Source organism: Gallus gallus, chromosome 18, assembly GCF_016699485.2.
Source record: "Gallus gallus isolate bGalGal1 chromosome 18, bGalGal1.mat.broiler.GRCg7b, whole genome shotgun sequence".
Classification (NCBI taxonomy): Eukaryota; Metazoa; Chordata; class Aves; order Galliformes; family Phasianidae; genus Gallus; species Gallus gallus.
The window spans coordinates 3,746,134-3,757,476 of record NC_052549.1 but is presented as its reverse complement, the minus strand read 5'-3'; the positions used below and the strand labels follow the sequence as shown (position 1 = coordinate 3,757,476).

Sequence of the window (11,343 nt, the reverse complement as noted above, 5' to 3'; positions counted from 1 at the left end):
ATTTAAATAACTTCATTTTCTAGCTTACTACTAGGGATTTGCAAACAATAACAGATCTACCTGGACTGAAAAGAATAATCAACAATTTGCCTCTGTAAATTATTTTACACGATTTTGAGACAGAAGATCAGAAGCTCCATGGGACAAGAAAACAGCATGCTAATTTATCACTCGTGGATACGCAGACTCTACCTAACTTCAGTCAACATAAGTATGTACACAACTCATCCTGGGTACTTCCTACAGTACTCCATGCAACACAGTCTCTGCCCAAACCCAGAGTGCCTGAATCTTGCAAATCAAAGTTAAGGACTACTTTTTTCTCTTATTGCATAAAATAGCCTCAGCGACACACAACACAGGAAAGTTAAATCTATGGAACCATTCATGCAGATTAAACTGGCACTGGGAATTGTGCCTACCTGAAGCAAAACGAAAAGAAACGGATCCCAAATTTATTCATATTAACAAACCTGCTATCACTTAAAATACACCATGGCAAAATTTATAATACCCACACATTGTTACTACTTGGAGAATCAGGTAATCAAAAACAGATCAGTGGATTTCATGCTTATATTTCCCCACAATAATTTGTTGTGGAAGCAGACACTGACGCTCAGTGCTGAACACGGAGCACTTCTCTTTGATGTGCATAAGCGTGACGTATCCAAACACCCACTGATTTTTATACATGATTGTGAGTACCAGTGTTCAATGAACGCTCAGTTTTTGTTTTCTGACATACCAATATGTATCAGATACAGCATTTCAAAGCTTAACTCTTCATAAACTGGTATACAAACATTAAATATGCTCTGTAAAACACTACCGATGAGAAGCCAGGATAAATTCAAATAAACACTTAAAAAACGAAAACTGAGCAGATAAACATAGTAATAGTTTAATAAAAGAAAAAAGACAGGTCAGGCAAGCCAACAGCAAAGCTTGATTTCTTAAAAAACATGACAAGAAACTTCTGACACATTGCCTTGAGTCAAAAGAAATGCAGCAGTGATTAGCCATATCTTGCAGTAGTACATTGATTAATTCACAAAATTTCAACAATCAAAAAAGCCTTTCTACCCCACTGGTACAACTAATAGAGCCTGTAAACTGAAAGAGTACCCAAATTAAAACCTATGTGGTTATAAGGCTGTAGAATTTGCATCCCTGCTCTCATGAAAAAGATCATGACATTTTCTAACGGGCAAAGTCAATCATAATGTTAACTTGTAGTCTATCTGAAAACCTACACTTCCAGCAACTATTTCCTCCTAAACCACAGTCAATTCAGAGGAAAGAATTAATCTTCAGGTGAAATTACATGAGATCAGTGAGCCTTAAAGGTCTTGCTCTTCTTGCCTGATCCTAGCCACATGGCACCACTCCTCAGATCAGCTATGCATATTTGTGAAACCCTTCACTGCATATCATACTGCATAAAGTCAGATAGTTATCTGCAGGTGAGTGAGCTGAATGGGTTCACTGAAGGAACCCAACAAAGGACAGGAGAAAAATATATTCAAGATGGGAGGCAAGGCATCTCTAATTTTGGCATCAAAGCCCCAGTAGATTAGCTCTTAGTTTCTCATCTATACCACTTTCTAAAGCACACGGGAAAGCAAAAAACCTAAAAACACCTGAATAGCAACTTTACACAACTCTGCTCACAACTTCTTGTGATATCCCATAGAATCAAACAGTGATATGAGGCTGTGGGCTTTCTACAGTTTGGGTGTTAAAAAATATTTATACCCCTACAGTTGTCTTCCAAACACCTTTGAAGAGATTGTACTTATGGCAAATCAACCACCACAATAAAAAGAACAAAATAATCTTATTGACAGAATGGAATTAAATAAAATGCGTTGACTTACTGAATCCAGAAAGCAGAGATAGGTTCCTGAGCTCTGTATTATTGCTTGGTTTTTAGCAAATCCAACTGTTGAGAAAATAAATATAAATTGTGGTAAATTCTGAATTTTTTATTTTCATTTTTTTTAATTACTGCAGTTCAGAACAGATTAAAGAAAACAGACAAATGAAAAATCAGCATTAGGAAAATTATTTTACTTTCCTGTGTTAAAACCAGGTAACTTTTAATAGCTAAATACATACTCATTTCAGTATTGCTCTCTGTGTGGTTATCAACTGTGTTGTATGTGTTAGAATTCTACCACTAAGCAGAATTAGACTTTTGCTACCCCTCCCAAAATAGACAATACATAATATTTATCTTGATGAGCCTGGCTACCCAGATCTCATACCCAGTACTTCAGATGCTGAAAAAGATGGCTAGGTATACGTGTATTCAAATCTGATCATAACAAATAGAGGATAAAGTTCTGTTCTATGTTGCTTGTTACATACAAAGTATGCAAATACAAAAACTTGAGGATAGGTAATACTGTTGAGGGTGTGGGGTTTTTTTTTTTGTTGTTGTTTTTAGTTTTTTTGTTTTTTTTTTTTAATTCTTTAATGTGAAAACTAGAAAAATAAAGCGAGGAAGTCTCACCATTACTCAGAGTGGGGTAATTTTAAATATTATCATTTCTAAAATGCCTTATTTTGCATTTGAAAAAGGATCAATCTTCTGTAAATTACATGATACAGCTTCAAATTTGCTCAGGAAACAAATCTATCTGGGCTCAAAGGCTCAATTAATTTAATTCACAAGTTCCTTGGCTATTTTGCTGAGTTAACTGAGAAAAAAACTTATTACTGCATTGCTTACTGCTTCAAAGGAACATTATATCAACTGCCAACACAACCGTAGCGATAAAGGCTCTTCCTTATAATTGTTTTATTCTTAAGTACTTTGATTATTTTAATCCTCACCTTGTGGAGAGTCTTTGAGTCACTTTAACTTCTCCATAGGTTTCTTGGATTGATTATCTTACAATGTACTTAGAAATAACTTTTTACACATGTATGAATACTTAATACTCACATACAGTTACTCTCATTCTCTTTTCTTTTGGCAGTAAAAAAAGGCAGCTGGCAAAGTCAGCACCTAGCACAACAGCAGAGCTGAACCCTGGCACCAGCAGTTTTAGCAGGAAATAACTGATGAAAGTTAGCAGGTCTGAACATGCCAAGCAAGAGAAACCCGACTACTTCAGAGCATCTTACTAAAGAAAAAGTACAGGATATAACTAAGTTTGCTAAACGTCAATCAATACTCAGCTATACCGTTAACAGCTGTAAAACAGCCTGTATTTACATTTCTATCCTGCATTTCAAAATACCCCATTTCAACTGTCTTCAGGATAAACTCATGAATTGCTCTGAATGAATAATGAAAAAAGTGAAGCAGACTCAAAGACAACTACAAGATGACAACTGTATTACTATGAGAACTTTCTGAAATACCTCAGATCTTGTTTTCAAACAAAATAATGAAATACTAAATGTACATTATGAGAAAAAGTTGAAAAATATTTATTTATTAAGATGAAGGCAGAAGTCACCCTAAAGCTTTTCTTACGCTAGGCAGTAACTTTTAGGGGAAGGAGAGGAAAACATGCATATTTTAAAAATTCTTAAAATGAGCAGTATAGCTCCCTGTAGAAGAAACCAGATATTAAAAAGTTTTCTCCACAATGAACCCTATGTTTGGCATGAGTGAAAGAATTTCTTTAATATTACTCTACTGAAGAAAATCAAATGTTTGTGCCAGGTCTGTGAGTTTTGTAAGGCCTGCTTACTTGGTGAAAAGAGCCTGTTACCATGGCTACAACCGTAAAAACTTAAGCCTCAGTGAGATATTAACATTCCTTACTCTTGGAAAGAAAAAGGTTTCCTTTTTTTAGGCAAGTGACCCTTTCTTTTTTCCTAGGTCCCCCCTTTTCTTTTACATGTTCGAAAAGAATCAGAAATAAATCCTAATCTTGTGTAAATAGTTGAAGATGTGAAGCCTGACTAGTACATTGTTTCTGTAGTAAAGCATCTTCTATTAAAGGAAAGACTCCTTACAGTTGTAACTAGTCCTTAACATAATAAAAGTAAATCACTGAAAGCAAACAAATACTATGGATTTCAAGTAACCTGCTCCTAAAATGTAACAACCAAGAAGAAAAGATGTCCTCACTCTAATGGTGACCTCAGGTTGACTTCCACATGAATAAGCTTGGCTGTTTTCTTTTCTTTTTTTTTTTTTTTTTAAAAAAGCATTTCATACTATTATCTAAAACAATGCTCACAGCTGTGCCCTTCCTCCACCCAACAATTTCTTAAAGATTTGTTCAGGTTTTGCCTATGCTAACACTGGCAAATACATGTTAAAATGAAAATTAATCTAACATCTCTTTTTAATAGCAGGAGATAGTCACTGTAGTTCACAACTCCAACTTAGTTTCAGTTCTCCAGAGTGCAAAGGTGAACTGACTTCAGAGTATTATCATAAATTATTGTCAAAATATTGCACCTTGCAAACTGAAAACTAGTTTACACACATTACTAATAAAATAGTTTATTTGGAAAAAGACTACATATAGAAAATGTTTTGTTAAAATTGAAAATACATAACAAAAGGTGTTAACAAAAGCACTGCTACCAGCTTTCCTAAGTACCATAATTAACAGCCTACTGTATTATTGACTTGACTTTTCTGCTGAAAAAAATCGCAGCCTACTTAGCTTTCTAGATCACCAGCTACCCTCTGCTCCTTTAATAAAAGCAACTGGTGGCTTATCTTCCAATTCTAACAAAAAGAGAGTGAGATTTAAAATTAGAAATACAAAAGTTTTACAGTTCACATTCCACCAATCTGTATATTCATTCTACAGCAAAATACTTCATAATTCAACTTGATTGTTATTTACAGGCCAATTGCAAAACTCCAGAACTGGCTTGGATCATGAATTAAATCATGGATCATGATTTAAAATGTTTTAAATCAGCAGTTTTGCAATGGCAACACCAAGAAACAGTAAGAAACCTGCAATCTTCACATTATGTAACACAGCTTCAGTGAATAAAGGAAAAAATATGACTTGTAATTAAATTGCCTTGTTTGTAATGATGGGTGTATAACTTAGAAAAGGGGAAAATTGTTCAAGTGGTTAGGAATCAGGATTGAGATTCAAAAAGAAAAAAAAGCTTTTGATATAATTTTGCTCTTAGGGTCCTTTACGTCACATTTTTAGGGTCAGTTCTACAATTCTGAAGAATATTTACTTTTTAAATGGTTATTTAAGAAATCTTGTCTGTCTTTTTTTCTTATAACACATCCTTTGAAGATAAATCAGATATCAGAAAGCCACAGTAAAACTGTAAGCATTAACAACATTGTGTACACTATAATTAAACAAAATTCTTTTGCTGAGTAGAGCACAAGTATCAAGCCAAGTTCTTCTTTCCTGGACATATAAACAAATCCTACAAAGCCAAAAACAACAGGGCCAAATTCTAAATTAGAATGAGCTTTTGAATGTGGAAATCTGGAAAGAAATGTGGTAGTTTCCCCATCACAATGCTAGTGGGCTACTAAGATACTTCTCAAAGTAAAAAACAGATATCTACCATAACAACCCAACTCTTAAAAAAAAAATCATTAAAAAAAACACTGCTATGTTACATACCTCCTCGAGGCTGAGCTGAATCATTACTACCAACAACTACTGGAACACCAGCATCTTCCAACTTAACCTTCCATTTTGCAATGATTTCAGCTGAACCATCCTAGAAAAAAAAAAATGATGACACTAAATATAAATACTAAATAGACACTAAATAGATGCAGCTATTCTAATGTGCATGGTAAACCAACCACAATCCAAAGTAAAAATTCCTATCACAGACAATACTGATTTAGTCAGTATTTTAAATAGGGTCTGAGACATACCTTACTGGCATCATTAAAAATTGACAGCTCCATGGTTTGTTTAAAATCCTGTTCCCAAACTGACTTTAAGCACTCATCTAGCCAACATTCGCTGTTGTGAACAGGTACAATGACTGACTACAAAAAAAGACAACACAAAGTATTAGTAAGTACTATTTTTTTTAAAAGTCTATTTACAGTACAAGAACATTCATTAAAAAAGGGGAAGTGGCAGATCTTTGTAAAACTAAGTGCATCTTAAGAATAAAGAAGTAGGCTAGGTACCTTTGTTTTCATTATATATGTATGTTTTACTTTCATGTCTATCAAACTTCATATTTTTTGAGTTCTACAATATGGCTTTTAGTAAATCTCCAAGGAAACAATAGAGACAACTCAACCAAAAATGCTAACAAAACATCTGTAACACCACATTAATTTGTTTCTAGTATCCCCCCATTTCATAAAACACTCTTTAGTTCTGTCTTCCATGAATATACTTTACTCATCAGTTTTTCGTTAAGCTTACTGCCTAATTGGTGATGCTTACACATGCAGCCCTTATCCTTGGGCTCTAGCCAAGGTTTTTAAAATGGCTCTATCTAAAACTGTTATCAAACACAGCAGAAGATGACTTATGACCTACTTCCTTAGTCTACCATTTCAACCACAGGTTTTCCTCTTACAGCCACTGTTGTTTCAGCCACATACTCATGAAATGTGAAAACATACCTGAAATACTTTAAAATTGGTTAGAAATCATAGATGAGGGATTCCTCTGTCACAGTACTCATCATTATTCTCACCCTTAACCCCAAAAGTGTTTTTATATCTCAAAATACAATATCTTACATTCAAAGCATGCAAGTCCTAAGAAATTAATCTCAGTAATAATACACCAGCTATGTTCGTAAAGGGAAAATCCAAACCCGTACCTGTTAATGCAGCTTATAATAGATGGGGAACTTAACGCACAGGCGTAAGTAACTTGTAAGAAGTCTCATAGGACATTTTAAGAAGTTCCTAGAAACCGAATTTAAACCCCTTATCATGCGGTGCATAACCATAAATGCAAAGTTAGAAGGAAGAGAGGATTAGTTCCTACTGTGAGGAAGTGAAAATCTTAAAAAAGAAAGCTGAAAGAGTATCTCAATGGACTTGTCAAAGATTTCTTGTTCATACAAATAGACGTACATTGTAACAACACATGCAAATGTATCCCTAGGCAGATACATTTTGTGCAAGTTTGGTTGGATTTTTGTTTCTTTGCATTCACAGAGCAGGATGTACATACATTCAATATTCCTGTATTACCTACTACAATGATTAATTAAAAATAACATAACGTTTCACAGCAAAACAAAGAAAACTTGTAGCAGTTTAAAACCTGATTTTTGGCAGGATGCTGTAACAGAAAAAAAGGGGGATTTAAGTAGAGGGAAAACTACCTAAAGTGTTTAAGCGAAGAAATTCTTTGACCTCTGTCGTAAAGAGATAAGCAAGTAAAAGAAGTTAAAGAAATAAGTAAGATGGAATACAGAACAATGACAACATCTGGAGAATAAAAGATTATTTCAGAACTGTCTGAGATTAGTATATCAAGGCTTCAAAGAATAAACAGGGCTGAGGTTCTAAAACCAAGATATTCAAAGTACTCATGATTTCAATATTCCTTATGTCCAGATGACAATTAGAATAAGTCCCTAAATGTTAATGTTAATCAACCTACCTTATTCATTCAGAAAGAAAAGTATTCCCCATTTTTTCCAATGCAGTTTTGGACATCCAGAATAATCAATAATTTTTTTCCTAATTAACTCAGTAAAAATTTGACCATGCCACCACAACTAGATTGATATTGGCCTGAACACAGTAAAAATGCAACTTATATGTAAGCTTTTTTTCCCCGTGGTGAGCTCCTGGTTTTACTCAGGGGAAATCAGCAGTTAGATTTAGCAGCGCGAATTATCGTGTTAGAAGTTTTCTGCTTAGTTTGAACTGAAAACAGCAAAAGCAGTATTTAACGGCAGCGCTGAGGAAGCAATCCACAAACACCTGATGTCACTAAGATGCTCTGATCTCAGCACAGTGCCTCAGAACATACTAGCATGTTCCTGAACACATCACTGCGAGCACGTTGTACTTTCACATGACTACCATCACAAGCAGCCAGATGCTTGTCAAAATGGGGCAGAGCTGAACTGCTGCTGAGTCTTCCACATAAAACATGAAAAAAAAACTAATAACTGTACACAGCAATATGATTCAATTACCAGAGAACTGCTAACAGTACATTAAAGCAATTCCTTGGGTTCTACCATTCATTACCAGTATACTGCTTTTCTGCATTTATGTTCTTTTGTTGTTTCTAAGTCAAAGAAAATCTGAAAATGCCACAGACAGAAACCTTCATTTCTCTCTAGTTCACTTCCACGTGTGCAGCCAGGTTTGAAAGTTGCAGTTGGCACCTACTCTGAGCTGAGTGTCTGTGAGCTGGCCTCAGAACACATAAATCTCCTTGGCTTATTTAAAGAGGAATAAACCTCAACTAAGACACTACATTTCACTTACAAGTGCAGATCAGTAGAAAAAAAGTCAGCTGATAGAAACCTTGTGAGATCTTGTCTAGTTGTTCTGTCTCAAGATGAGGTCAACACCAGCTCCGTCGCTGTTGATGTATCGCAGTCTGCAGAGTTTGTTACTGCCTTGCTGAGCCAATCTCTGACAGTCGGCATTGTGGAGATCTGGAACAGTCTTCCTAACCTCTTAATCCTATGCTGCAGTTTCCATTAATTACTATTTCCCACTCACAGCCCAAATTATTATTCAAGCTCTCTTTGCAGCAGCCATTTCTGAAAACTACGATGATGACAGAGAACTAGAAATACACATAATGCACTTTCAAATAATTTTAAGCCAACACAGGGACATAACTTGCAAATGACCAGTCTACTCTCACTACAAGGTCAGCTGTGTCAGAATTATCCTTTCCATTACCTGAGACTGATTTATAGCAAAATCCAACAGAGAAGCCTTTCGTGGCCTATAGATTAAGTACAGTTGAAATACAGAATGATGAATCAGATCTGGATTTGAGCATTGTGACACTTCTGATTTCCCCTGGACATCAGAAGTTCTAGAATGAGGCCTGAAGCTATTTACTATTTATAGTAGTTTTGCCCTGACTAAGCTGAAGATGATTCTTGGCCTCTCTGCTAAATAAGTTTTGATCTGTGGTAAAAATGGCAATGCTAAATGAGCAATGGATAGTTCAATCCCCTTCCTTCTACAAATGTATTATACAACAAAAACATCCTTCCACTCTCAGCTACACTACAGAAAAACAATACCTCAATTGAAAGTCTGAAATGGAAAAATGTGAGTTTAAAATAATAATAAGAAGTGTCAGATATTGAGCAATGGAATGCTTCGTGCCAAAGAAATCTCTTATTTCTGGCATTACCACCATCCTTCTCTACTCCAAAGTGAAACGCTATGTTCTCTTTCAACAGATTTCAGTTCACATTGGCTCCTACCTCTGTGTCTGAATGTGGAAAATAAATTCAAATAATCATTTAAACACCACTGAAGATTTTCCAGAAGTCAGAAGCTGCTACCCTTAAACGAAGCTTGTGAATCAGTCATTGCTCCAAACCACTTAAAAACTTGAGGCTGTTGGCAGAAAGTTTTGTCACATCTCACAAGTCACCGCTTGGGTCATATTGAACCCAGAAAGTTGTTCAGAACACCTGCACGGGATCTGAGTTTCTATGAAGTTCCCCATTTCCACCTGCCTAACAATCTGAGCTATTTTGCTTTTCAGTACAAGAATACTGACTTCACTAAATAGAAATGTAAATATAAACTGCTGCCATCCATACCAGTGGTACCTACATAAATGTGGATGTGGGTAGACATCGCATGAAGGGTTTGCTCAGCCTGGAGAAGGCTCAGGGGAGACCTGACAGTGGCCTTCCAGTACAGACCGAGCTTATAAGCAGGAGTGAAATCAGCTTTTTACAGGGGTACACAGCAACCAGACAAGGGGGAACGGCTTTAAAGTACAAGAGGGGAGATTTAGGTCAGATGTGAGGAGGAAATCCTTTACCCAGAGGCGGTGAGGCCCCGGCACTGCCCACAGCTGTGGTGCCCCATCCCTGGCACGGATGGGCCGCAGGCAGCACACAGCACGGGGTGGAACTGGATGGTCTTTAAGGTTCCCCCCAGCCGAGCCGTTCTATGATTTGCAAAAGAAAAGCTAATTAAAAACAAAATAAGTTCAAAGTCCGCACAACCAAACACGCTCAGCTCCTCGTTCCCACAGGCCCCGGCCCAAATGGAAAGAAAAAAAAAAATATATATATATATATATAAAAAACGCTCCCTGACCACGCAGCACCTCCAGCCCAACTGAGCACACTGCTCCACAGCGCTCCGCTCCCGCTCAGAGTCCGCCCCGCCCTCCGGACACGTCGTACCACCTGCACGGCGCCGGGGGGGCTCCCTGCGGCCCTCTCCGCCTCCGCCATGGTCGCCTCCGCCCCTCAGGCCGCCCTTTTCTCTTCAGGAACCGCCTCGGAGCGCTGCTGCCCGCCTCAGGACGGCGCATCCGGCCCGCCCCGCTCCCTCACGCCCTTCCCGCCCGCAGCAGCGGCGCGTGCCCCCCTCCCTCGTGGCGCGTTCGTGGGGAGGCGGTCGCGGAGAGGCCGGAAGCGCCGTGGCGGGGCGGTGCTGCGGGCGGGCCCGGCGCGCTCCGTCGTTTTAAAGCCTCCCGCCGTCGCTGCTCCCCGGCTGTGCTCGGCCGCGCCTCGCCCGGATCGGGGTTCTTTGGCTCAGGCCTGGCAGGGCTGGAAGGCCGTCTGTAGAGGCGCTCGTAAATAAGCGTGCCCGCCGTTTCCCACATTTTCCCTCATATTTGTTCCAGTTAGCGCATTCCATGCTTCAGACGGCTGCGTTCAGTGCTGCCCTTGTTATTATTTCCCCATCACCTTAAAATACGTGCATTTTCACTATTATTATCGATCGTCTGCTCAGTAGAGCCGTCGTTGTGCCACCACTCACTTCCTTGAAAGCGCTGACGATGGAAGGGATGGCAGGACGAGGCCCTGCACAACGACCTGCTCAGAACTACCAGAAACCCACACAAAGCAGTCCTTGTTGAGCAAAATCCCGAGATTACCCGTGTTTATCTGAGGGCCTGTTACACGGCCGGGCAATCCAAGGAGCAAACACAGCACAGTTATCTTAAAACGTTTGCTGGCACACCAGGCTGAGAATTGGGGAGGTGAGGAGGGCGGCCAGGCGGTAATTCACCCCGCGAATCTATTCCGCATTATCTGCACAGCTTCCCCCCATCCAGCCTGGATTTAATCTCTCTGTGAACGGCGTTGCTAAATGTGATCGTTTATTTTTCTGGCGACGAGGACTGCTAGCACGGCTCTGCTGCCTGCATGCTTTGCTTTGTCTAAGGAAGTTAGCAGAGTGTTGCTTTACTGATGCTGAACCACACAGAAGGC

At 38.5% G+C, this 11,343-nt stretch overlaps 1 protein-coding gene across 37 annotated transcripts in view; it reads right to left on the bottom strand.

The window, feature by feature from the left end:
• Positions 1-10,448, bottom strand: part of B3GNTL1 (UDP-GlcNAc:betaGal beta-1,3-N-acetylglucosaminyltransferase like 1) — a 111,485-nt gene extending 101,037 nt beyond the window's left edge. For 26 of the 37 annotated variants that reach the window (XR_005840673.2, XR_005840676.2, XR_005840674.2 and 23 more), the window contains exons 1-5: positions 10,306-10,448; positions 9,936-10,064; positions 5,849-5,965; positions 5,586-5,685; positions 1,881-1,945 (exon numbers count right to left, since the gene is read on the bottom strand). Coding sequence is in view for 14 of the 37 variants with exons in the window: in XM_040649620.2 (XP_040505554.1) it covers positions 1,881-1,945; positions 5,586-5,685; positions 5,849-5,965; positions 9,936-10,064; positions 10,306-10,356 (462 nt within the window). In the remaining 23 variants the exon portion in view is untranslated. Of the gene's footprint in view, positions 1-1,880; positions 1,946-5,585; positions 5,686-5,848; positions 5,966-6,762; positions 6,851-7,556; positions 7,823-8,437; positions 8,572-9,935; positions 10,065-10,226 lie in introns of those variants that run through there. The other 11 variants (XM_015295255.4, XM_004946084.5, XM_046902101.1 and 8 more) reach the window with 7 other exon arrangements.
• Between the last annotated feature and the right edge of the window lie 895 nt (positions 10,449-11,343).